Source organism: Hyperoodon ampullatus (assembly GCF_949752795.1).
Source record: "Hyperoodon ampullatus genome assembly, chromosome: 3".
In the NCBI taxonomy this organism is placed as follows: domain Eukaryota; kingdom Metazoa; phylum Chordata; class Mammalia; order Artiodactyla; family Ziphiidae; genus Hyperoodon; species Hyperoodon ampullatus.
The window spans coordinates 64,078,647-64,105,209 of record NC_136916.1 but is presented as its reverse complement, the minus strand read 5'-3'; the positions used below and the strand labels follow the sequence as shown (position 1 = coordinate 64,105,209).

Here is a 26,563-nt window from a genome sequence, read left to right as displayed (position 1 = left end):
TCCCGCATGCCACAATGAAGATCCCGCATGCCGCAACTAAGATCCAGCACAGCCAAAATAAAAATAAATAAATATATTTTTTAAATGGGACCTAATCAAACTTACAAGCTTTTGCATAGCAAAGGAAACTATAAACAAAATGAAAAAACAACCTATGCAATAGGAGAAAATATTTGCAAATGATGCAAATCCCTGACAAGGGATTAATTTCTGAAATATACAAACATCTCATACAACTCAACAACAACAAAAAACAAATAACCCAATCAAAAATGGGCAGAAGACCTAAGTAGACATTTCTCCAAAGAAGACATATAGATGGCCAACAGGCACATGAAAAGACGTTCAACATTGCTAATTATTAGAGAAATGCAAATCAAAACTACAATGAGATACCACCTCACACTGATCAGAATGGCTATCATTAAAATGTCTACAAATAACAAAGGCTGGAGAGGGTGTGTAGAGAAGGGAACCCTCCTACACTGTTGGTGGGAACTTAAGTTGGTGTAACCATTATGGAAATCAGTATAGAGCTTCCTCAAAAAAACTAAAAATAGAGTTGGCATATGATCCAGCAATTCCACTACTGGGCATACATCCAGACAAAACCATAATTCAAAATACGTGCACCCCTATGTTTATAGCAGCAGTATTTACAATAGCCAAGACATGGAAACAACCTAAATGTCCATCAACAGATGAATGGATAAAGAAGATGTGGCACATATATGCAATGGAATACTACTCAACCATTAAAAGGAACAAAATAGTGCCATTTGCAGCAACATGGATGGACCTAGAGATTATTATACTAAGTGAAGTAAGTCAGAAAGACAAATACCATATGATATCACTTATATGTGGAATCTAAAATATGACACAAATGAACTTATCAATGAAACAGAAACTGACTTACAGACATAGAGAACAGACTTGTGGTTGCCAAGGGGTAGGGGGGTGGGCAAGGGATGGAGGGGGAGTATGGGATTAGCAGATGCAAACTAGTATATATAGAATGGATAAACAACAAGGTCTTACTATATAGCACAGGGAACTATATTCAATATCCTGTATAAACCATAATGGAAAAGAATATAAAAAAGAATGTATAGGGAGTTCCCTGATGGCCTAGCGGTTAAGACTCCATGCTTTCACTGCCATGGCCCGGGTTCAGTCCCTGATCAGGGAACTGAGATCCCTCAAGCTGCATGGTGCAGCCAAAAAAAGAATGTTTATACATATAACTGAATCACTTTTCTGTTCAGCAGAAATTAACACAACACTATAAATCAACTATACTTCAATTTTAAAAAATGATACAGGGTAGAAATCTCTGCATATCTCTTGGCCTTTTCCTCAGACTTCTGAGATGGCTTCTCAACTGCAGCCACCATGGCTGCATTGCAGACAGCTGGAAGGAGGAAGGGCAAAGGGCTAAAGGGCATGCTAGCTGTGTCTGCACCCTTATTTAATGAGCTTTCCATGAAGCCCTACCCAACAATTTCCATTTATCTCTCATTGTCCTGAGCTGTCACATAGTCACTCCTATTTGGCAAGGAAGTGACTGTGTGGCACATTTTAACTTTTTAACTGGGCACAATTGTCTCTGCCAGTAAAACCAGGGTTGTATTAATAAGGAAGACGGGGAGAATGGATACTGAGGAGGGTACCAGCATTGTCTGCCACACTTGGTGAGCACCAACTGGGCATATTCAGGGGGCCATGGGCTTCATTCTGTGTGCTGACTGCAGAGGCAATCAGGACTTCAGTTCATCTGACAATTCAGCACCATGGAGGTGGTGATGAGCACATCTACTGGGCTATTTTTATTTCACTAGAATGTGAGCTCCACTGAGCAAGTACTGTTCTTGTGTTGTTCACTGCTGTATCCCCAGCACCTACATCAGTGCCTGTCACATAACAGAGACCCCATACATACTTGGAATGAATCAATGATCAATAATAGTGTTGCTGGGCTTCACTGGTGGCGCAGTCGTTGAGAATCTGCTTGCTAATGCAGGGGACACGGGTTCGAGCCCTGGTCTGGGAGTATCCCACATGCCGCGGAGCAGCTAGGCCCATGAGCCACAACTACTGAGCCTGCGTGTCTGGAGCCTGTGCTCCGCGACAAGAGAGGCCGTGATAGTGAGAAGGCCCGCAAACCGCGATGAAGAGTGGCCCCCGCTTGCCACAACTAGAGAAAGCCCTTGCACAGAAACGAAGACCTAACATAGCCAAAAATAAATAAATTAATTAATAATAGTCTTAAAAAGAGAGGAAGATTGTAATAAATCATTCTTAAAAAAATAAAAAAATAATAGTGTTGCTTTCTTCCCTGGGTATCCTTTCAATAAACTCCTATCAGCTGACGTCCTTGAATGTGGACGTTGCAAAAGCCCATTGGGGATAATTCCTCCCAATAGTGCCCACTCCATTTAGTCTCAGCAGGTAACCTCAACTCTTTCGGTGGAAAAATTAACATGCCCCTATATCTGTTCCTTCTTCCTACCTGTCTCAAAGGAAGAGATGTTGCTATAGGCTGAATATTTGTGCCCCCTCCAAATTCATATGTTGAATCCTGACCCCCTAATATGATGGTATTAGAAGGTGAGGTCTTTGAGGAGAGACTAGGGATTAGTGTTCTTATAAAAGAGACCCCCAAAGAGCTCCCTAGCCCCTTCCACCATGTGAGGATACAACAAGAAGTCTACATCCCAAAAGAAGACCCTCACCCCACCGTGAGTGCATCCTGACGTTGGACTTCCAGCCTCCAGAACAGAGAGAAATAAATATCTGTTGTTTATAAGCTACCAAGTCTGTGGTATTTTGTTACAGCAGCCCAAATGGACTGAGACAGATGTCTCCCCATCTTCTCCCAGGCTAAGGACAGCCCCCCAACTTTGCTCTGATTTCCACCCCTCCTTAACTTCTCAGGGATTTTTTGTTGTTGTTGTTGTTGTTGTTGTTTTTTGGCTGTGCCTCACTGCATGCGAGATCTTAGTTCCCGACCAGGGATCAAACCTGTGCCCCTGCAGTGGAAGCACAGAGTCTTAACCACTGGACCACCAGCAAAGTTCCTCTTCAGGGATTTTTTTTCCTTTTTTTTTTTAACTTATTTTTTTAACATCTTTATTGTATAATTGCTTTACAATGGTGTATTAGTTTCTGCTTTATAACAAAGTGAATCAGCTATACATATACACATATCCTCATATATCCTCCCTCTTGCGCCTCCCTCCCACCCTCCCTATCCAACCCCTCTAGGTGGTCACAAAGCACCCAGCTAGTCTCCCTGTGCTACGTGGCTGCTTCCCACTAGCTATCTATTTTACATTTGGTAGTGTATATATGTCCATGCCATTCTCTTCGTCCCAGCTTACCCTTCCCACTCCCCATGTCAAGTACATTCTCCATGTCTGCGTCTTTATTCCTGCATGCCCCTAGGTTCTTCAGAACATTTTTTTTTAGATCCCATATATATGTGTTAGCATACGATATTTGTTTTTCTCTTTCTGACTTACTTCACTCTGTATGACAGACTCTAGGTCCATCCACCTCACTACAAATAACTCAATTTCGTTTCTTTTTATGGCTGAGTAATATTCCATTGTATATATGTGCAACATCTTCTTTATCCATTCATCTGTTGATGGCCACTTAGGTTGCTTCCATGTCCTGGCTATTGTAAATAAAGCTGCAATGAACATTGTTGTATATGACTCTTTTTGAATTATGGTTTTCTCGGGGTATATGTCCAGTAGTGGGATTGCTGGGTTGTATGGTAGTTCTATTTTTAGTTTTTTAAGGAACCTCCATACTGTTCTCTATAGTGGCTGTATCAATTTACATTCCCACCAACAGTGCAAGAGGGGTCCCTTTTCTCCACACCCTCTCCAGCATTTATTGTTTGTAGATTTTTTGATGATGGCCATTCTGACTGGTGTGAGGTGATACCTCATTGTAGTTTTGATTTGCATTTCTCTAATGATTAGTGATGTTGAGCATCCTTTCATGTGTTTGTTGGCAATCTGTATATCTTCTTTAGAGAAATGTCTATTTAGGTCTTCTGCCCATTTTTGGATTGGGTTGTTTGTTTTTTTGATATTGAGCTGCATGAGCTGCTTGTAAACTTTGGAGATTAATCCTTTGTCATTTGTTTCATTTGCAAATATTTTCTCCCATTCTGAGGGTTGTCTTTTTGTCTTGTTTATGGTTTCCTTTGCTGTGCAAAAGCTTTTAAGTTTCATTAGGTTCCATTTGTTTATGTTTGTTTTTATTTCCATTTCTCTAGGAGGTGGGTCAAAAAGGATCTTGCTGTGATTTATGTCATAGAATGTTCTGCCTATGTTTTCCTCTAAGAGTTTTATAGTGTCTGGCCTTACATTTAGGTCTTTAATCCATTTGGAGTTTATTTTTGTGTATGGTGTTAGGGAGTGTTCTAATTTCATTCTTTTACATGTAGCTGTCCAGTTTTCCCAGCACCACTTATTGCGTCTTCAGGGATTTTAATCCATCAATTATCCTCTTTCTTCAGTGCCCTCAACTTCTTCTTTCTTCTATTTATCCTTCAAACATCCCCCAAAAGGAAAAGCAAAATTGTTATTCTTCTGTCCATTGCGCACTCAAGCTATTGTTTAACTCACATCCCCCGGTGATTTCAGCCACTCCCAAGGCAGTAAGTATCCCATGTGTGTTAAAGATGCCTTGATCAACCAAGGGTTCTTGGTTGTAAATGTGAGAAAGCCAACTCTGGCTAATGTGAACAGAAAAGGTATTTATTGGAAGGGTAACTGGTAAATCATATGACAAACTCCCTTGCTCTGACTCAAGAGCCATCAGTCATAACTCTGGTCATTACCTTGCCTCCCATGGACCTTTCTTAGGGGTGTGATCAGTCAGAGGATGTGACTGCCAGACCCTTTGACAGTTCCTGTCTGGTTTATTCATCAGTCTCTTGAGAGCTAGTTTGCTATAAGTCAGCCTTCCTTTCATGAATTGATAATTTTATGGCCACCCATTATTTAATAAGAAATATATATATTACTTTCCTTGCTTGGTTTTTAATTTTAGAAACTGAAAATTTGCACCAGCGTTATGCTTTTCACTTGTGAGTTCAAGGATCTGGTTGCTTTATTCTTTTGTTATTATATGTAAATTACTATGAAAATGACAATATTTTATGCATATTCCCCCAAACAAATTAAATCTTTTTGGATCAATTAAAACAATAAACAGTCAGTAACATACCTGACTGTCTCTAGAACATTTTTGGTCGTTCCTGAACTCAGATCCTGATGCCCTGGCCTTGTTCCTCCATGGGTACATGGGCCACCGTGATGCTTGACTCCTTTGCACACTTCAACTCTTCCCTGGGTCCAGACCCCTCGGCCTCCTCCCAACCCTCATCTCTCTGGAACTGCTGATGATCAGCTCCACAATCCCCAATTCTGTAATATGGAAAATAATTTAGCTTCTCTGCTTCCTACCCTCTCTCAAACATTTTAGTCTCAGAACCACTTTTCATTCTTTTTTTTTTTTTTTTTTTTGCGATACACGGGCCTCTCACTGTTGTGGCCTCTCCCATTGCGGAGCACAGGCTTTGGACGCGCAGGCTCAGCGGCCATGGTTCACGGGCCCAGCCTCTCCGCGGCATGTGGGATCTTCCCGGACCGGGGCACGAACCCGTATCCCCTGCATCGGCAGGCGGATTCTCAACCACTGCGCCACCAGGGAAGCCCCACTTTTCATTCTTAAAAATTATTAACCCCATAGAACTTTTTTTTAATCAGTGAATTTTATTTTATTTTTAATTTTCTTAAAAAAATTTTATTTTATTTTTTTCACACACACACACTGTATTTTATTTTTACAAGAGATAAATAAACTGACACCAAGCATTGTAAATGGATGACCACAACAAAAGCAACAATGATTGCAATTACCAAACATGAAACACACTCATACTATGTCATAATATCGACATTCAGTCCAGTAATCCTCCACTGTAACAACTCCTTTACTTTGCAGTGAAAATTGATTTGTATATTTTTTGCCTCTGAGTCCTTGTGGGAGTTTTTCTATTTTTATTAACCCCATAGAACTTTTAAAATGTGGGTTATTTACCAATATTTACTGTATTATAACTTAAAACATTAAAAAAATTTATGTATTCATCCATTCAAAATAATAATAATAAATTAATGTTAACATAAAAAACATAATTTTATTTAAAATAATTATATTTTCCAAACAAACACACATTAAAAAGTAGTGAGAAGAGTGGCATTGTGTTTTTGTTTGTTTGTTTTGTTCTGTTTGGGTTTAAACGAGAGATGTATTTCTCACAGTTCTGGAGACTGGAAAGTCTGAGATCAGGGTGCCAGCATGGTCAGGTTCTGGTGAGGTCCCACTAGCAGAGCACATTATTTTGCAATTCTGAAGATATCTTTAGTGTCTGACTTAATAGAAGACAGCTGGAGTCCCATATCTGCTTCTGCATTTAATTTGTTGCAATATCACGTCATGCAACCTTTGGAAAATTCCACTGTACATTCATGAGAGAATAAGGATGAAAAAGGCAAATAATATCTTAGTGTTCCCAAAAATGTTTGCTCCCACAGATCCTCCCTCCCTCCATTTCCCCACCAAAATCCAGGGACCTCCAAAGATCCCTGAATCACACTTTAAGAACCACTGTTTTAGACCATGTTCTGGGAGTGAGTTGCTGATTTTTCATACCCAGTGAAGCCCATCATTCATTCACTCAACAAATATTGACCACCTTCTGAGTATCAGACACTGTTTTGGGTGCTGGAGATGCAGGTGAGAACCAAACAAAGTCCCTGCCCTCATGGAGCCTACATTCTAGTGGGAGGAGACAGGTAATAAACAATTTTTAAACTATAATTAGGTTAGGCAATAAATGTCACCAAGAAAAATAAAGCCAAAGAAGGGAATAGAGACTGAAGTAGGGGGATTTGTGTTTGTTTGCTTGTTATATTAGGGTGGTCAGGGAAGCCTCTCAGAGGTGACATTTGGGCAGGGACTGAAGAATATGAGGGAGAGAGCCAGGGGGATATCAGAGGGACAGCATTCCAGGCAGAAGGAGCAGCAAGTACAAAGGCCCTGACATGGAAGTGTGTTCATTGTGTTTGAGGGAAAGCAAGGGAGCTGGTGAGGCTTCAATGGAATGAGTAAAGGGGAGAGTGGTGGGAGATGACATCAGAGGAGGGAGGAGTGCAGATTTTGGATGTAATGGTGGTTTCACTGAATTAATGTCTCTTTAAGGCCATGGCAGATTATATTCTCTAAAAATGGCCACAGCAATATTTCTAGTCCTACATGCTCTTCCAGAACTTTGCCATTCTCCATCTAGAAATGGAGTCTACTTCCTTTGCCCACAAGCCTGGGCAAAGGCTTAGTGACTTCCTTGGTAAACAGAACGTGGCAGAAGTGACACTGTGTGACACCCAAGGCTAGGTCATAAAAAGCAATATGGTTTATGCCTGGCTCTCTCTGTCATTGGATGCTCACCCTGGAATCCAGCCGCCATGCTGTGAGGATGCTCAAAGTACTTTAAGCAGAAAGACCACATGAAGAGGCACACATGGAGATCTGAGGCTTTCATCTGACAGCCAGCAAGAACCAACAGACATGCAAGTAAGAAAACTTTCAGATTATTCTGGCCCCCAGCCTTCATATGAGTCTTTTAGCTGAAACCACAGACACGGGCAAGAAAGAGACAAACCTCCCTTGCTGCCCTGCCTAAATTCCTGTCCCACTGAATCTGTGAACATAATAAATTATTGTTTTATACAACTCAATTTTGGATAATTTGTCAGGCAGCAGCTGGTAACTGGAACAGAGGCATCTTAGCATCCTAAGTGAGCATTTCAAAGTACTAACCTAATCAAAACAGGCCCGATTAAAATCCTGCAATGATTTCTTAGGCAAAAGCGGATGTACCTGCCAGGGTATTTAAAGAAATCCTAACAATCATTTAGCCTTCTTCCCTCCAAGTTATAACTGGGGAGCTTTGGGATTCAGGCTCATTGATGGAAGTAGTCCCAAAGTAGGTTGATAAGAAGGAAGTAATAATAGTCAGACATGGGCAGTGCCTAGCTTCTGACTTCATCTCTTCCAATGAAAAAAGGCTTCATGAACACCAGAGAAAGCCCAGAGTATCCTTCTGCTAATCCCCACCCTACCTCCTGTCATAAAAAGCCCCTGGTCATGAAGGATTTCCAGTGAATTTCTTAAAAGTTTCAAGTAGAAGTTACATCTGTGGACCACACTGACCTGCAGATATGTGTGTTTTAATGACAGGAGTTAGCTGATATGGTAGACTGTCCAGAGAGGTGGCTCCCGTGCCTGTATATACATGTCAGACCTTCTACCAAGATGTGGAATTTATTTTCCTGCACCTTGAATCTGGGCTAGATGTGCATCTTAGTTTGACCAATGGAATGCAAAGGAGGTAATAATGTGTGACTTTTGGGCCTAGAACTTAAGGGTCTTTGAAGCCCCCATTTTAATCCTTTTGGGATCAAGCCACTTAAGAAATAAGCCTGGGCTAGAGATCATGTGGGGACAGGCCCAGCCAGCACCCCCAGCCATTCCAGCCACCCCGTCTGAGGCACCAGACATGTGAATGAAACCATCTTGAGTGTTCCAGCCCTGGTCAAGCTCCCTGCTGAATGTCTATGAGTGAGTGACCCCAACTGATACCATATGGAGCAGAACGGCCAGGCTGGGCCCAGGCAAACCACAGAAGCATTAGAAACAAGAAATCATTGTTATTTTTAACCACTAAGTTTTAAGGTGATTTGGGGCTTCCCTGGTGGTGCAGTGGTTAAGAACCCGCCTGCCAATGCAAGGGACACAGGTTCGGGCCCTGGCCCAGGAAGATCCCACATGCTGCAGAGCAACTAAGCCCGTGTGCCACAACTACTGAGCCTGCACTCTAGAGCCCGTGAGCCACAACTACTGAGCCCATGTGCCACAACTACTGAAGCCTGTGCACCTAGAGCCTGTGCTCCTCAACAAAAGAAGCCACAACAATGAGAAGCCCACACTGCAACGAAGAGTAGCCCCCGCTCACCGCAACTAGAGAAAGCCCACGCGAAGCAATGAAGACCCAACGCAGCCAAAAATAAATAAATAAATAAATTTATTTATTTAAAAAAGAAAGTTTAAAGGTGATTTGTTAGCCAGCAACAGTTAACTGAAACATTTGGTAACATTTAAAAACCTAAACTGTCACACAAAAATATGAAATTTGGGCTTCTTTTTTGTTTGTATTTTAATATTTATTTATTTATTTATTTGGCTGTGTTGGGTCTTTGCTGTGGCACGCGGGATCTTCATTGCAGCATGCGGGGTCTTTTTGTTGTGGCGCACTGGCTTCTCTCTAGTTGTGGTGCTCAGGCTCTCTAGTTGCGGCACACAGGCTCTCTAGTTGTGGCATGCGGGCTCTAGAGCATGCAGGCTCAGTAGCTGTGGCACAAGGGCTTAGTTGTCCCACAGTATGTGGGATCTTCCCCGACCAGGGATCGAACCCACATCCCCTGCATTGAAAGGCAGATTCTTAACCACTGGACCACCAGGGAAGTCCCTGGGCTTCTTTTTTGAAAACACTGGACCTGTTTTGCTCACTTGAACTTCAGGGAAGAATCTGAAAGGTGTGCCAATACCCAGAGTGAAGATCTGTGGATACAACAAGACAACTGCTCTAGAAAGGGGAGTTCTTCCTGTTCCCATGGCTTCCCTGGAGGCAGAAATGATGGGAGCTGGTGACACCCAATCACAACTATTATCTTTCCCAAAGAAGGTTCACTGAGCAGTTCATTCATCAGCAAGTATGCATGATTTCTGGGCAGAGAGAGGGTTCTCCCAGGAATTCTGCAAACAAAATATGCTCTTTTTCCTTGTTGAAATATGTAAAATTTATCATCTGGGACAGTATGCACAAGGCACCTTGTGATTCAATTCAGAACAATAGAGGGCAGGCACACTTGGTTAACTTCATCTTTTGCTCAAGAGAAGGGAAGACAATTAATTACCTGGTGGTGACAGGGGACCCTCATGGCCATAAAGTTGGATTTGACCAACTAGCTCGTTGAACTGGGATGAACCCCAGTTGGGATGAACCCTGGGATGGTGGTGACAGGAGTATCATGTGAAAAGAGCTTCTTCCATTCTCACCACCATGAGGAGGTGGGGAAGGGACAATTGCCAGGAAAAGAGGCGGTGCAGGGAAGAGGAAACTATTTCCTGGCTTCTTCCCAGTGCTCCAAATCCTAGGGGCCTCTACAGAAACAAAATTACAGTTTATTATAAGCCTGACTCTGACAGGATGTGATGGGAGAAGGGATCTACGCATGTAACATTCAGAAAAGCTGATACAACCACTCCCCATTGAAATGAAGCAGAAAATGTCAAATCACACAGAAGCAAAACAAAACCACTGGGTCTGCATTCCTACCTGTCAGCAAACAGCTGGGGCCCAGCAGCTCCAGCTGCCCCATGAGGGCTGACATTCTGCTCTGCCTCTCTCTCTCTTTTTTAATTTTTTTAACCCCACCCACCAGGTTTGCCTCCAAGCTTTGCTGCTCAGTAGCTGAGTCTTTGGACAAGGGATTTAGCCTATATCTGCAAAGTGGGAGTGATGATCCCATGGAGGTACTGGGACATAACCTGAGACAATTCCAAGAAGTAAGTCCTATTATCATCCTCATAGATTCCATTTTATAATAGAGGAAACGGAGGCACAGAGAAGTCCCATAGCTTGACCAAGAGCACAGCTAGCAAGCTGCAGAGCTGGGATTCAAACCCAGGCAGTCAGGCTGGAGTCCATGCTCTTAACCACCTCACCAGCTGCTCATGTATGTTAGATAGGCAAGCATTTTTTAAGTTGTAGAAAAACCCAGTGCATCCCTGAAGGATAATTGTAATTCTGGGAAGGCATAAACCAAGCACCCTAGCTGTGGCCCAGGTCAGAGTGGGAGGAGGAAGAGCGGCCCTGGTGCCCCGCCCCCGCCCCATCCCAGGCAAGCACCTGGCTGAGTAGAATTCTACCCTGGAGTTCTAGGACCTTCGTTGTGGGTAGCTGCAGAGGCCTAGAGCTGGTGGTTTTCTGCCCTGTTTCCCCTTTCTCCTGCAGATGGTCTAATGCCATGATTAAGAACAGGCTCAAGCCATACTGACTCTGGATCTGGCTCTACCTCAATTATGAAATGGGTAGTAGCTTCACTGTTGTATGAAATGAGTTAATATGTGTGAGTGTCCGGCACAAAGTAAGTGCTAAGTAAGTGTCCGCTACAGTTGGTAACTATTCGCACACCTTATCAGCTCTATACTTTCCTCCCACCCCAAAGTTCTCAAACATGCTGATTCTTTTGTTTTTAATCAATTCTCACCTTGGAATTAGGAGTATAACCTTATCTTCAGAGGGCAAAATTGACCTAAAGGTGGAAGAAATAACGGGGGATTTCAGGCATCCCAGCAGGCTCTTGGGAAGTCTTTTGGGGACAAGCACTCTCCTGGGAACTCTAACTTTGCCCAGGTGAGTGGCTTTTTACAATACTTGCCTCTGGAATCTGGAAGGAAGATGGATGACTAGCAGTAGCACCCACTCCTGAAGAGATGGAGAAGGAGCTCCAGTGGCTTCTTTTGCCTCTCCTTTCCCCATCCTACAGACCCCTCTCCTCACTCATTCTAGGCCTCACATACCCCCTCTGACCCCTCCCTCCCAGGACTCAGGTGACTTAGCCTGCTGGCTAGAAAACAAGCGTATTTCATGCTAGGTTAATGGCTTTTGTCCGCAAAGGTAAGCACTCACTGGGTCTGCTATGCAAACCCCTGTTCCCCATCTGTGGGGCCACAGCCAGCACAGCAGGAGGAGTGGCCTGAAGGTAGAGGCTTTGGTGGTGTTGGGACTCCTGGGTCCTATCCTGGCTGGCCCAAGGGGAAAAGCATTGATGGAAGTGAAACATGGTGAGGAGGCTGGACTATGGTGGAGACAAAGATGGGGAGTTAGAATCAGAGCACTGGCCCAGGGCCCCGGACTCACTCTAATGGAGGAGGTACCTGTCTGTTATAGCAGAACTCTCTCCCAGGCCACGCTCACCTCCAGGCATCATTGCCTAGCAGTGTTAAATTTACAAAGAGCTCTGATAGCCATAATCCTACTCAACCTCCAGGAGAGCCCTGTAGAGCGGTGACTGCTCTTATGCCCATGACCAAAAACAATCTTGGAAAAGTTGTCACTCTTACATCCATTTAACAATAAACAAATAAATCCAGCTCTCCTGATTCAAAGTCTTTCCACATATTTGCTTCGATATGTTGAGTCCCAATTCCCTCTCCTCCTGAATTTGCCTCCCAAACACTCCCCTTCTGCTGTGGTTTTGAAATGTCTACAAATTCTTTGATACTGCTCCCTTCAAGAATTGGAACCAGATTCCCCTTCAGAGGAGGTGGGGCCATAAAAGGCATTGTGGTTCCACGCTTGTTCTCTCTCTCTCTCTCTCCCTCCCTCCCTCCCTTCCTCCCTTTCTCATTCCCCCTCTCTCAGCTCCAGGGGAAGCCAGCTGCTTGTCATGAGATCTGTGGAGAGATCCATGGGATAAGGAACAGAAGCCTCTGACCAACATGTGAGTAAGCTTGAGAGCAGATGCTCCAGACCCAGCTGACATCTTGGCTGCAACCTCATGAGAGGCCCTGAGCTAGAACCACCACTATAAGCTGCTCTTGGATTTCTAGCCCTCAAAAACTGGGTAAGAGAATGAATGTTTTTGTTTTAAGCTACTGAGTTTTGGGGTAATTTTTATGCAGCAGTACATCTTCCCCACTGTAGGAACTGCCTCTCTCCCCAAAACCAACTCACACGTTTACTGGGGAGCTCAAATCATTAAGAAGTTTCTTTTTTTCTTAAACTCAGGTGAGGTAGAACACCTGCATTCAGGTATCTGTGATTGCTGCTTTCTAGCTGTGGTATATTGGGCCAGTTACTTAATCTCTCCGTGCTTCAGTTTCCACATCTGTCAAACAATGATAGAAAGGAAGATTTCAAAGGTTAAATCAGGGAATAGATGTGAGTACCTGGCCCAATGCTGGGCACTTGGTGGGTACCTGATAAATCTGACCTCCCTCTGGCCCTCTCTAACTTTCTAGTTTCTGACTCCTTTGCATGCCCCCAAGCCCCTGCCTGGACAAGCTGGGACTAGGACCAGGAGTTTTAGGGGATCCCCATCCTCTTCCTGCCACTGGAGACAGAGGAGGAAGAGACCTGCCCTGCACCAGGGATCTTCTCCCAGTATTGGGGTGCCAGGCAACTTGTCCACGAGAGGCGGGATGTACAGCTGGAAAGGTCCCGTTGCAGATCAGGGGCTGGTGCTGCATTGGCGAGGCTTGGACTCCAGCCTAGTCACCCCTCCACCTCCTTGGAGGGTGAAAGGAGTCAACTTTGCCATGCACTAGTCCCCAACGTATTAGGAAAACTGTTATTTCCAAGGCTTTGCCCATTTCTTTTCCTTTTCACCAGGTTTCTTCCTCCCCCTCCCTTTTAAAATTTTTAAAATTTATTCTAATCATAAATAATGTATGAAAAATAACATTAGCCAACATTTCCTGAGAACTTACCAGCCAAGGTTCTAATTCTGTTATGTGTCTCAGAACCACTTTATGAGGCAGGTTCCTGTATTAGCCCCATTTTACAGTTAAGAAAACCAAGGCATAAGGATTAAGCAAATTGCCCAAGGTCCCAAAGAGGCAAAAAGAAACTAATGGAGCTCAGGCTTCAAGGTCAGGACCTCACTTACACAGACTGTTCTAAAACTCTGGGCTTAATTTTGTATTCATATTTAGTAGTTCTTTCCTTAGAGAGGCCCACAAAATGCGGCTTCAGCGGTAACAGATGCAGTGTGCTGTTTTCTTGCAGATATTTTTAAATTATTTTAAAAATACATTTACATCTATAAACACGCACACACGGAAACAGACTCCCTAACTTAAAAAAAAAAATTGTGGTCCTACTGTGTGGATAGCTGCCACCCGACTTTTTAAACAGAAAGTCTTGACTGTCCACGTTTCTAACTGTCGCGGAGTGAGCGCCACAGATGCTCACATTTATTTACCCACGTTCCCAGATTTGAGCCCTCTACTCCCCTCCCAACCTCTTCCGCCCTGTCCTCCCGGTTCCTCCCTGCCTCCCCCAGCGCATCCTGCCTTCGCCCCGCTCCTCATCCCTGTTTCTCTATCACAGCGCCCCCTTCCCCAGCTATCCTCGCTACCTCTCCTTCGCCTCCATTCCTCACTGCCTCGTGCATTTCTCCGCTCTCCCCGCCCCGCTCCCGCACGCCACCATCGAGCACACTGGCCCCTTTCCCGCCCTCGCGTCCTCTCAGCCAACCTCGCTCCCCTCATTCACAGTTCCTCCCCCGCCTTAAATCTTTCCGCTCCCCTCCTCGAGTCCCCCGCCCCCCTCCCATCCCTCACTCGTTCCCCACCGGGCCCTGCCACTCCGCGGCACGGCAGGAGCGCACAGCCGGCTGGCTACGACGCGCGCTGACAGTGTAATGAATGGCTTCAGCGGTAATTAGCGACCCGGCGGCTAATCACGGAGTACATTTACATTTTAAGTGCTGCAGAGGGAGCTGGGAAGGGGAGGGGAGGGACGGGAGGGGATGCGGGCCTTTTCCGCGGTCTCCCTTCACTGACTGGGGAGCGTAGTGAATCGAGACTTCCACAGCTGGCGGCAGTGGAGGAGGATGGCGGTGGGGCGCTTTCCAGGGCCAACTCAGGCGGACGCATAACGGCCTCACTCTCACCCGACGTAAACTGGGAGCTCCCTTCCTCCAAATGGCAGACTCCCGCGTAATCCCCTCCAAGTGAACGTTCAGCCTAGGCTTGCATACCTGCGTGGATGGAGAGCTCGCTTCTTCCCTAACCAACCCGTTCGAGCATAGATTCCAGCTGTTCGGGGACTTTTTTCTCAGACCTAGAGAAACTGATGCCCTTTAAGTCCCACAACTGCCCGAGCCTTACAAAGCTTGAGGTTCCCTGCGCCCCGCCACGCGCTGCAGACTCTTGTCTTCTCCGGAATGCTGTGCCTCCGACCCCTACGGCTGCACCCTGTGGGGCCCGCGGGAGCTGGCGAGACGGAAATACAGGTTCCGAGGGGAAAGCGACCTCGAGGGCCCCTGATCCCAGAATGCGAGAAGATCCGAGAGGGGGATGGTCATTCATACGCCTGGGCTCAAAGGTCCACCTGCTCCAGTCACTCCCAAGGGCGGTAATGGGGTCAGCCCCGGGTTCCAAACAGGAAGGCTGGGAGATATAAGATGGGAGCTGGGAGATATGAGATGCTGAGGAGGACGCGAGGGGAGGGAGGGGGACCCCGGCAGTCCCGTCTCAAGACTGGGGCCCAGCTCCCCCGGGCACTGTCATGCCCCCAGCACTTCAAGGGCTTCCCGCCCGCCGCAGCTCTCTGCGCTCCTCCCCGCCAAGCCCCGTCGTAGTCACTCCCGCCGGATCAGGTCTGGCCCACTCTCGGTTCCGTGCGTGCGCGAGGGGGTGGAAGGATGAAGAGCGAGACGCTAGGGCAGTTCTAGGGAGGGTCCAGCTCTTTCTCAAACCCCCTCCCTCTCAACAGCAGTCCTTCAACCCCAACTTCACCTCTCCCTTCACTGTTCATCTCTCCTGGCAGGAGATCCGGGGCCACTCCCTCAGTCCTGTGGAGTTCCCGGGGAGGGACACCCAGTAGCTTCGTAATGTCCCCGGGGCTTCAACTTCCCACCTACCTCCCTTCTCTCTCAAAACCTGCCCTCACCCAGTCTCCTTTCTGAAAAAGGACCCTGCTGGGTCCCAGCAAGCCAGGCTAACAACAAATTCCACTTGAGAAAAAGGGGGACCCACTTTAGCAGGGAACAATGCCTGGCTTACCCTAAAGCATGCAGCTCTAATACTCGACTTTCAGGCATGGATGGAGGGAGCTTAACTCCCCTTGAGAAGGGGTCTCCTTGCTCTCTTCCCATTCATCTCAGGGAACAGCCTGGCCCAGAGCCTCAGTCCCCACACCCTAGGGGTGTGCGGGCGTCCAGGAGCCTCCAGCCCCAGTCAGGCACGGCGAGGCTGAGACCTCAGTCTCCGGCTGCCCTGCGAGGACCACGCCGCGACGTAGTCGTCGAAGGCAGGCGCGGAGCGGAGCCGGAGACAGCGCCTCCCGCACTCTGCTGACGGTGCACAGGGCTGTCCTTGAGGCGAGAATAGCGTCTCGGGAGCCGAAGGGACGAAGGTGGGGGTGGGGGGTTCCACTGAGGAGTGGGAGAAAGAGGTCCCAGCCCCCAGCAGGCCGCTTTGAAATCTCTCCTTGGGAGGGGACAAGGGGTGGCCTTCAGCTGAAACGCGGAAGGGCTCGGGGACCCGGGTCGAAGCGCCGTTTGCCCTGCAGACGCAGTTTTTATTTAGGTTGCCCGTTTATCAGGGTTGGCTCTGGGAGGGCTGATGGCGATTACAGGGAAACTTCACCTGACAGGTCACCCCCTAACGCTGCCACGGCGCCCCACGGTGCGCGCAGCTCTCACGCCCCGGTAGCTGAGGACCGGACTGGATCTGAGAGGCTGGTGAGGCTGGGGCGCCAGCCAGGCTGGCCGAGTTAGGGGCGGGGCCTGGCGGTAGGGGCGGGGCTCCTAGGCTCTTAGGCGGGGCCTCAGCCAAAGGCGCGGAGAGCGCGGAGTAGAGCAGCGCCCAGTGGAGAGAAGTGGAAGACGAGGATCGCACCGTCCTAGCCCGCCCGCCAGCGTCCACGCAGCTCCCTCACCCTTACCCCGGCCGGCCCTTGCCAGACGCGACCGGCCGCCATGCAGCCCCGGGGCTGAGGCGGCCCAATGGCGAAGCCTGCGTCCCCGCGGTCCCGGCAACGACGGCGCATGGAGAACTTCCGTAAGGTGCACTCAGAGGAGGCGCCGGTGGGGAGCGGGGACGAGGGAGGCGGCCCGGGCTCGGGCCCCTTCGCAGACCTGGCGCCGGGCGCCGTGCACATGCGGGTCAAGGAGGGCAGTAAGATCCGGAACCTGCTGGCCTTCGCCACCGCCAGCATGGCGCAGCCAGCCACGCGCACCATCGTCTTCAGCGGCTGCGGTCGGGCCACCACCAAGACCGTCACGTGCGCCGAGATCCTCAAGCGCCGCCTGGCGGGTCTGCATCAGGTCACGCGGCTGCGCTACCGGAGCGTGCGCGAAGTGTGGCAGAGCCTCCCTCCGGAGCCCACGCCGGGCCAGAAGCCTGGCGAGCCAGCCGCCAGTCTCAGTGTACTTAAGAACGTGCCCAGCCTCGCCATCCTACTTTCCAAGGATTCACTGGATCCGCGCCAACCCGGCTACCAGCCCCCGAGCCCCCATCCTGGCCCCTCGGCCCAGCCAGCTGCATCGACGTCCAAGAGGAGTCTAGGGGAACCCGCAGCTGGAGAAGGCTCCGCGAAGCGGTCACAACCTGAGCCAGGTGCTGCTGAAGAGGACCAGACTGCCTGAGAGCTCCGGCCTCTGGGGCACCTAGGCGGGCTGGATCTTACCCCCAGAGCTTCGACCTTGAGTGTACCTCCAGCCTTTCATGCTTTGGTACTCTGGAACCCACGACCTGGCAGCATGGACCCCAAGGCGACAATAAGGGGACCCCAGGGAAGCTTCGTGGTGGGGTTGCTCCTTCACCTATGTGGACTGACGACACAGAACTCCACCTTCAGCTTTTCTGAACCATACGGGGACCTTCCTCAGGGAGGGAATGGTGGGCAGTGGGACTCTTGAGCCTTGCTCAGGACCCCCAAGGGTTAAAGGCACCTAGGATCCTTGAAATGGACCTGGAGGGTGGAAGCTGAGGAAGGCTCTTGGAATCACCCCACCACTGTCAGCAGAGGGCAAGGGGTTGGAAACCACTGCCTGAGGGCAGCGGATTATGAGTTGTGGGGGTGGCCTGTTGTGCCCCTCACCTAGGACACAGTTTCCTTTCTAGTTTCCCTTCCCCTGCTTTTAAGGAGCATCCTGAGGTCATGCTGGCAGGGGCATCTCCATAGGTTCTAGCTCTTTTAACATCCCCCTTTCCCCATGCTGGCCCAGAGGGAGAGACCCAGGACAGAACTTCCCACGCTTCCTCCCCTGAGCCCCACAGCTGGAGTCTTGCTTCCAATAAAACAAACACAAAAATGGCTCTGTCCCTGGGTTTTTTCCTAATCAGTTGCCTGTGCAGAGACTGCTCTGGTCTGCCCCCTTGTGTCTCAGTCCCCTCCAGCCTGGATCCTTAGCCTTTGTAGTCTTAGGGGTTAGGCACAGAAACTGGACAGCTTCAAAATGGTGCAGGGGGCACATTACCCAGTCCCCGGCTTCTCCCTCTTTCTCAGCCCTCCCTGGCTGGCTCTAGCTTCAGGACTTGTGGCCAGAAGGGGACCATTTTCACCTTACACATTACTACTAAGGGAAAGGGAGCAGCACATTGCTTTTCTGGAAGGAGAAGGAAGGTGAGCATCGATGAACTCTCCTGTCACTGCCAAGGGTGGCAGATCCAACTGGGGTCCCTAAACCTGCAGCCTCCTGCCAATAGACAGCCTTATCCAGAAAGCTGGCACAGAGACTCCCCATCCCCATGGATAGGATCTACCCTTCACTGCTTTCTCTCTCTGAGAAAGGACAGCACACCCTTGGGAGAGGGGGAGGAGAGATGGAGCTCAAATCCACTGCTGGAAATTACTATTCAGCAGAGAAGCTGGGACTTGGGTTGTGAATCACTGCAGGCTTCCTGATAAGCTGCTGCCTCCAGCCCTGCACAGCTGTCTGTTGAGAGATAATGGCCTTATAAGCCTTTCTGCCCAACTTCAAGTAAGGTGGGAGGGTGGAGAGAGTGCTGTATACTGGAAGCACTCTAGCAGGTAGGGCGGCAGCGGTGGGGGGCACATAGCCCTGGGATCTCAGGGGACCTGCCCCCTTGCAACTTAACAGCATCCTTGCAAAGGAGGAGATGGGGAAGTATGTAAGTCACTTGGTAGGTAGAAACCTGAAATAAATCCTGCTGGTAACAAGAGGTAGGTTTCTGCAGTTGACAGAAGGGGCTCTTCAGGGAGTCCACCCCCATCCCCCTATCTCGGCTTCAGCTTTGGATCAGAGAGCCCTGCCATACAGATTCTGACACTGGTTGACCTCCCCAATTTCTTGTTCTTGATAAGTCCCTAGGAGGGCCAAGGGGTTTGGGTGTGCTTGTCTGACTCTCAGGGGTGGCCCAGGAAGTGTGGAGAGAACGTAAACTATCCTGACAACTAAGGTGCCCTGGGCTGGCACTGGGCGTCTGCATCTAAAGTACATGATAAAACTTGGACGAGTCCTGCATGGTAGGATCTTAAGAGAGACTGGTCTTGGTTCTGGAAAAGGGCCAACTTTCCAAGACCACCAGTGTCTGAAGTCCTGATTGCCGGGTCACCAGGACTATGCAAGAAGAGACTTTCTCTTTTGATGCCTTGGGTCAGGTAAGTCCCCTTCATGTTGTTTCCCAACCTTTAGAGCGTTAACCTGTTCACATGTGGGCTGTTTCTGCCCCCATGCTGGAAAGCAGGTTATGAAACTGGCTTTCTTTTGTGCACCTCTACTCTACCCCAGCAGCTTCAGTTCCCAGGATTTTGATAGGTGCTCATGGGTGCCAATGGAACCCAGCACCTGTGAGCTCCCCACCCCTGCTTTACTGGACCCTCTGGCCCTGCTGACCCAGGAGCAGGCTCCAAAGGAAGGTAACAGATATCCCTATACATCCCCACGCCCAAGGCTAAGGTGGGAACCTGAGAAGTGCTGGAGTAAGGCAAGGAGTGGCAAGGGGAGCATCTCAGAGACGCTCACTTTGAGAACTGACTAGTGGCAGAATGGGAGGGAGTGGGAAACCCCACTACCACCACCACAACCGTGAGACCTCATCTTTCCAATAGTGGCCTCTAACCAAGAGCTTCCTGGGCCCTGCCTTGGGGCACTTCCAGGCTAGGGGTGGCAGTGAAGACTCACACCCACAAAACTGTCCCGTCACACAATCAAAATCCATTTGGGAACATAAATGTGTATCATCCAAGGCCAGAGCATGTGGTCAGATGGGCAGTGGACCACCAGCTGGACCTCGAGGGATTTCATTATTATGCCAAGTCTCAGTCTAGGCACAGGGTAGGACTGGGGTGGAAGAATCGGAATAATCAGACATTGTTTCTGCTGCAACGATGTCCCAGTCTAGGAGAGAGAAAAAAGAAAGTTACAGCACAGTGCAGTGATAGTGGGAGAAAGGAGCTCTGAGAAGAGGCATTTAATTCAGTCAGAGGTGCTGATGGAGCTGGTTCCCCAATGATCGGAAGGAATTAGCCCGCTGGACAGGACTGGACAGGGAATTCCAGGCAGAACACAGAGAGGTGATGCTTGTCTGGTGTTGAGGCAGCCACAAGTGTCTGAAGGAAGCATGGCTAGAGGCAGGTGGGACTGGAATACCAGGTGGGAGCTAGGTCACAAGGAGCCTCCCTGAATAAAGGGGAGGGGGCAGGGAGTGGAAGCCAGGGAGTGCCCTGGTCTGATTGATGTTTGAGAAGGATCCCTCTGGCACCTGTGTGGGTGGGAGGTGGATTGGAAGGGGCCGGACTGCATTCCATATACTGCAGGGAGATAGGAGATGGGACAGTGGGAGTGGGGACAGAGATAGGGACAGATTTGAGAGCTACCCAGGCTAGGTAGGATTTCACTGCCATTACAGCCAGGATAGAGAAGGGTTTCTCCTTGTGGCTTTAACCCTAGCTTGGCCAGGACTTAGCCTGCCTTCCTGGCATCAAACAATAGATGGATTTTGGTGGGGAAAGGGAGTGATGTAGGGGGGTCCACAGCTTCAAATTGGTAAAAGCTTTAGAAGCTCTTGTCCACAGCCCATGAATGTGCCAGGGCATGTTCACTGTACAGCTGGGGGAAGACCTGGGTCAGACACTCCCACCCTGCCACACCCATCTCCCCTACCAGCTCCCTTCATGTCCCAGCCCCGACTCCATAGTTCTGCAGTTTGGATCATTGCTATACCCATACTGGCCACTAGGGACTCTCTAGTCCCCTCTATTTCACTGAGATGTTGAAATACCTACAGGTCCCCCAGAGAGAAGGGCAATTGAAGAAAGGGAAGGAGGAAATATAGTCACAGGAAGGTCTCCTTGGTGACACCAGGTTTCTTCCTGTCAGAGCACAGACCTTAGTTTGTAATTGTGCCCTCATTATTGTGAACCTCTGGTTGTCAGTCACCCCAGTAAACCATAAGCCATGATTGAATGGATCCTGCCTGCCTTGCTCCCTACCCAGATCTTGGAACACAGGAAGCCCACAGAGAGCTGTTGACTGAGTGAATAAACACTGGCTGAACCAGATTTCTGAACTGTTCTGATGCCACATCAAAGTCCTTAACTGTCCAGCCCCATAAACAGTGACAAAATGTTCCCCTTTTCCCCACCACTGCTTATCCCCTATCCCCACCGTCTGGGCCCTTGGGTTCTACCTTCTCTCTGAAGAAGCTAAGGGTCACCATGGTGATATCTAACTTGAGGATTCTGACACCTGCTGACTATTATAGCTATTGTGAGTTGAACTGTGTCCTTCCAAAAGGTATTTTGAAGGCTTAACCCCTGATACCTGTAAATGTGACCTTATTTGGAAATAGGGTCTTTGCAGATGTAATTAATATGTAAGATGAGGTCATTCTGAAGTAGGATGAGTCCTTAATCCAATATATCCTTATAAGAAGAGGAGAAGAAACAGAGACAGACACATAGAGGGAAGAATGGCATGTGAAGATGGAGGCAGAGATTGGAGTTTATGCAGCTGCAAGACAAGGAATGCCAAAGATCACCAGTGAACAACAGAAGCTAAGAAAAAGGTACAGAATGGAGTCTTCCCTAGAGCCTTCAGAGAGAACATGGTCCTGCAGACATCTTGATTTTGGACTTCTAGCTTCCAGAACTGAGAGAATACATTTCTGTTGTTTTAAGTCACCCAGCCTGTGGTACTTTGCTAAAGCAGCCCTAAGAAACTAATACAATAGGTGTTCCCACCACCTTCAGTGGGAATAGGGAAAAGGAATATGGGGTGTTAGCCAAGGTCCAGTCTTGCATGGACAGAGGGTCTCTGCAGGTTTCTGCTAGCAAATATGAAGCCTGGTGTCATATTGAACAGATCATAGGCTTTGCAGGAAATGAGGCTGACTCTGATCTGGAGCAAGTTAATTCTTCTCTGAGCCTCAGCTTTCTCATCTACAAAATGGGACAGATTGCTGTGGGGACAATACCAGGCTTCCCAATCATTCATCATCAGAATCACCTAGGGCACTTGTTAAAAATATAGATTGCATGTTATATGTTAATTATACCTCAATTTTTAAAAAATACAGATTGCCGGAGTTGAACTCCAAAGCAACGGGGTCAGAATATCCCAGGAAGGACCTGGAAATGGGCAGTTCAATTAGATCCTCAGGTGATTTTCATGATTAATCAAGGTTGCCTAGTCCCTGAGATAATATATAGAAGGAGCGGCACTCACACTGGTAAGAGACCCAAAGCTAAATCCCCTTCTCTTTCCCTTCCCATTCAGCCATGGAGAGAAACTCAACTGTTCAAGAACTGTTGAGAGCTTCCCCCTACAGCTGGTGCTGGAAGAGAGAGTCTCTTGGCTCAAGGAGCTGGGGGACACAGGAAGAAACCTTTAGAAGAGCAGCTAATGAACTCAGAACACAAAGTACCCCTGCCCTGGGCCCTGTTTCCTGATTGGAAACTGTGGGTGTGGGGCTCAGTTCAGACAGCTACAAAAACTCAGCTTTCTTTGTTTAAAAATAAAATTATAAGGATGTGGAAAACATGGAACCTGCATACATTGCTGGCAGGAATGTAAAATGATGTAGGCTGCCTTGGAACAGCTTGGCAGTTCCTCAAAAAGTAAACACAGACTTACCTTATAACCCATATAATACTCCTAGATATATATCCAAAATAATGGAACACGTGTCCACACAAAAACATGTCCACAAATGTTCACAGCAGCCTTATTCATAATAGCCAAAAAGTGGAAATAGCTCAAATGTCCATAAACTGATGAATAGGCAAACAAAATGTGGAATATCCATATGATGGAGTATAATTCTGCCATAAAAAGGAATGAAGTACTGATTACAACATGGAGGAACCCTGAAAACATGCTAAGTGAAAGAAACCAGACGAAATAATGTTCATATTTATATAAAATGTACAGCATAGGCAAATCCATAGAGATAGAAAGTAGATTAGTGGTTGCCTAGGGCTGGTGGGGTAGGGGGAATGGGGAGTGACTGCCATCGGGTATGGAGTTTCTCTTTGGGGTGATGCAAATGTCCTGGAATTAGATAATGATAATGCTTATACAACATAGTGAGTATACAAAAAAACACTGAATTATACACTTTAAAAGGATGAATTTTATGGTTTGTGAGTTCTATCTCAATCAAAAATGATATCCTTTAATGATGTTCTGATCATGAAAGAAATAATTTAGGAAATTACATAAGTATTAATTAATTCATTATGAAAAAGTACCATTAGAGCTCTCCTACCCATACTGGATGGTGGCCCCCCATAGGATCACCTTTGAAGGCTCCTGCCACCCTTTCTCCCTGATTCCCAGGTAATCTATATGGTGTGTTTATCCCCGCGCCCCACCTCCATGCCTTGTCCCTCGTCTCGCAACATGCGATACCCTGGGAAAAGAACTTTCTATAATTTACAACAGAAGAATACAACACTCACCATTTATTGAGCTCCATTTATTGAGTTATGTCCAGCCAGGACATAGTATTTTACATGCATTATCTTATATAATCTTCCCAATAACCTATTAGGTAGGTTCCATCGTTATTCTTTTTTTTATATAAATTTATAAATTTATTGGAACTTCCCTGGTGACACAGTGGTTAAGAATCCGCCTGTCAAAGCAGGGGACACGGGTTCCATCCCTGGTCCGGGAAGATCCCACATGCCTCAGAGCAACTAAGCTGTTGTGCCACAACTACTGAGCCTGCGCTCTAGAGCCCATGAGCCACAACTACTGAGTCCGCGTGCCGCAACTACTGAAGCCCGCGCGCCTAGAGCCCGTGCTCCACAACAAGAGAAGCCACCGCAATGAGAAGCCCGCTCACAGCAACGAAGAGTAGCCCCCGCTTGCCACAACTAGAGAAAGCACAGGCTCTAGGCGCACAGGCTTCAGTAGTTGTAGCTCACGGGCTCTAGGCGCACAGGCTTCAGTAGTTGTGGCACGCGGACCCAGTAATCCATTTACTTTGAATTAATCAAAAGAGAGATAACGCTGGATGTGCCTGACTTAATCAGATGAGGTCTTTAAAGGCGGGTGAAGTGTCAGAGATACTCTCCTGCTGGTTTAAAGAAATAAGTGGTGGTATTGTGAGAGGGCCTATGGAGGGTCCATGTGGTAAGGCCCTGAGGGTGGACTCTAGGAGCTGAGAGTGATCCTTGGCTGACAGCAAGAAAAAAATGGGGACTCAGTCCTACCACTGTAAGGAACTGAATTCTGCCAACAACCTAAACAAGCTTGGAAGAGGACTTGAGCTCCAGATGAGACTACAGTCCTGGCTGACATCTTGATTTCAGTCTTGTCAGAAGACCCTGAGTAGAAAACCAGTTATGCTATGAAGGCATAACTGACTTACAGAAACTGGGAAATAATAAATGGATATTGTTTTAAGCTGCTTCGTTTGTGGTAAATTGGTATGCAGCAATTAAAAAAACCTAAAACAAGTGATGAGGGCTTAGAACTGCCCTCACAGTAGCGGGGGATTCAGAATTTGCTGGGAAGCCAGCAAAGCCTACCTTTATGGGTGGTGGGAAAAGAAAATTTCTGGAGTCAGACAAAACTGGCCTCAAGTCTAAGCACTACTATTTATCAGCTGTGTGATTCTTGGGCAATGTCCTCTGAGTCTATTTCTTCATCCATAAAATAGGGATAAATACTTATCTCACAACAATGTTATAAGGCTTAGATAGGATAATAAATAGTTTGTAGCATGCAGTGGCACATAATAAATTATGGTCATAATTGTTTCTGAAAACAACAACAAAAACACACAACACTCCTGTAGCCAATCTAAGGTCCTGTAGGCCAAGTGGAGAGACTGACAGCAGAGACCAGTTGGGATTCAGTTGCCATATACCCCAGTGGGTTTTTTTTTTTTTTTGGCTGCGCAAGGCTTCAGGGATCTTAGTTCCCCCACCAGGGACTGAACCCAGGCCATGGCAGGGAAAGCGCCAAGTCCTAACCATTGGACTGCTACAGAACTCCCAGCCCAGTGCTTTCTTTCTTTCTTTTTCAAGTTTTTATAGTTTTTTGTTTTGTTTTTTTAATTCTTATTGGAGTACAGTTGATTTACAGTGTTGTGTTAGCTTCTGCTGCACAGCAAAGTGAATCAGTTACACATATACATATACCCACTTCTTTCTAGATTCTTTTCCCAGTGCTTTCTTAATTATGGGAGCCCTGACCTCATCCTGAGCTTCCAGCTCTTGGAGATTTGATGAATATTAATTGAAATCAAAGAGGTAAAACCTTCCCCAGGTGTCCTTTCGTTAGGTTGGTGGGAGAAGTTGAGGACAGGTGCTTTGAAAAAAAGCTTTTTTATCATTTTCCCAGCCAGGTTCATACCCCCTAAAGCACTGCTGGGTAGGAAACAGAGAAAGGCCGATACTGACACCCTGGAGACAGGGCCCAGAGTCAGGAAGTGGAGAGTGAATGTCCATCTTTTCTTTCCTCAGATCCAGGCATAGAGAATGAGGGATAACAAGAGATAATGAGACTTGTCTCATTAACTCCTTGTGGCACCGAGATAATTCAGGCCTGGAGAATGTGGTCTCACTGCCCAGGAGCTCAAGGTCAGAATGCAGTTAGTGAAGCCAGATTAGACGTTAAGAGTCTTGGAACTTAATCAACGGCCTCCTGTAGGGACTGGGGGAGGGCCTTTCACCAGAAATATCCAGGTGAGTCCTGGGACTGGGGATTAGGTGAAAAGAGCCTCGATTGCCAGCAAGGAATCTAATTTCTGAGCCCGTTTCCTTCTCTGTAACGTCAAGTGGTTGGACTCATTTTTTGAATGCTTGCGGGTTTGTGGTATAAGAATAGTTACTAATAGGGTCCCTTATAGGTAAGCAGTCGTTCTGTCCCACTCGTTCTCTTATTTTAGGCTCAAACAGGGGGGTAAAGCAAAGAAGGTATTTTTATAATAATTTGTCGTTGTTATTGTTATTGTTCCCATGTTGAGGTACTAGAGTCGCCTCCCGAGCCAGACTTGAACCACGCTACGGTCCACTGACGGCTCTTTGCCTTCTTCCTTCCATCCTAGCTCCACGATCCCCGCTGCAGTACAGGGGACCAGCGAACCGGCGGAAAGCGGGGCCGAAATAAATTGTCCTGAGCGCGCCGCCGTAGCCCGCCCGAGGCCGCGTGGTGCCCCCTTCCGCCAAGGCGCGAGCGCCGCAGTGGGCGGGCCCTCA

The 26,563-nt window shown here is 47.6% G+C and overlaps 1 protein-coding gene across 1 annotated transcript; it reads left to right on the top strand.

Moving 5' to 3' along the window:
- The first annotated feature begins 16,916 nt into the window (after positions 1 to 16,916).
- RPP25 (ribonuclease P/MRP subunit p25) lies at positions 16,917 to 17,580 on the top strand. Its single transcript, XM_079701186.1, has one exon. The coding sequence runs from the start codon at positions 16,932 to 16,934 to the stop codon at positions 17,529 to 17,531; it is 600 nt and encodes a 199-aa protein (XP_079557312.1). The 5' UTR covers positions 16,917 to 16,931; the 3' UTR covers positions 17,532 to 17,580.
- Positions 17,581 to 26,563: the final 8,983 nt, after the last annotated feature.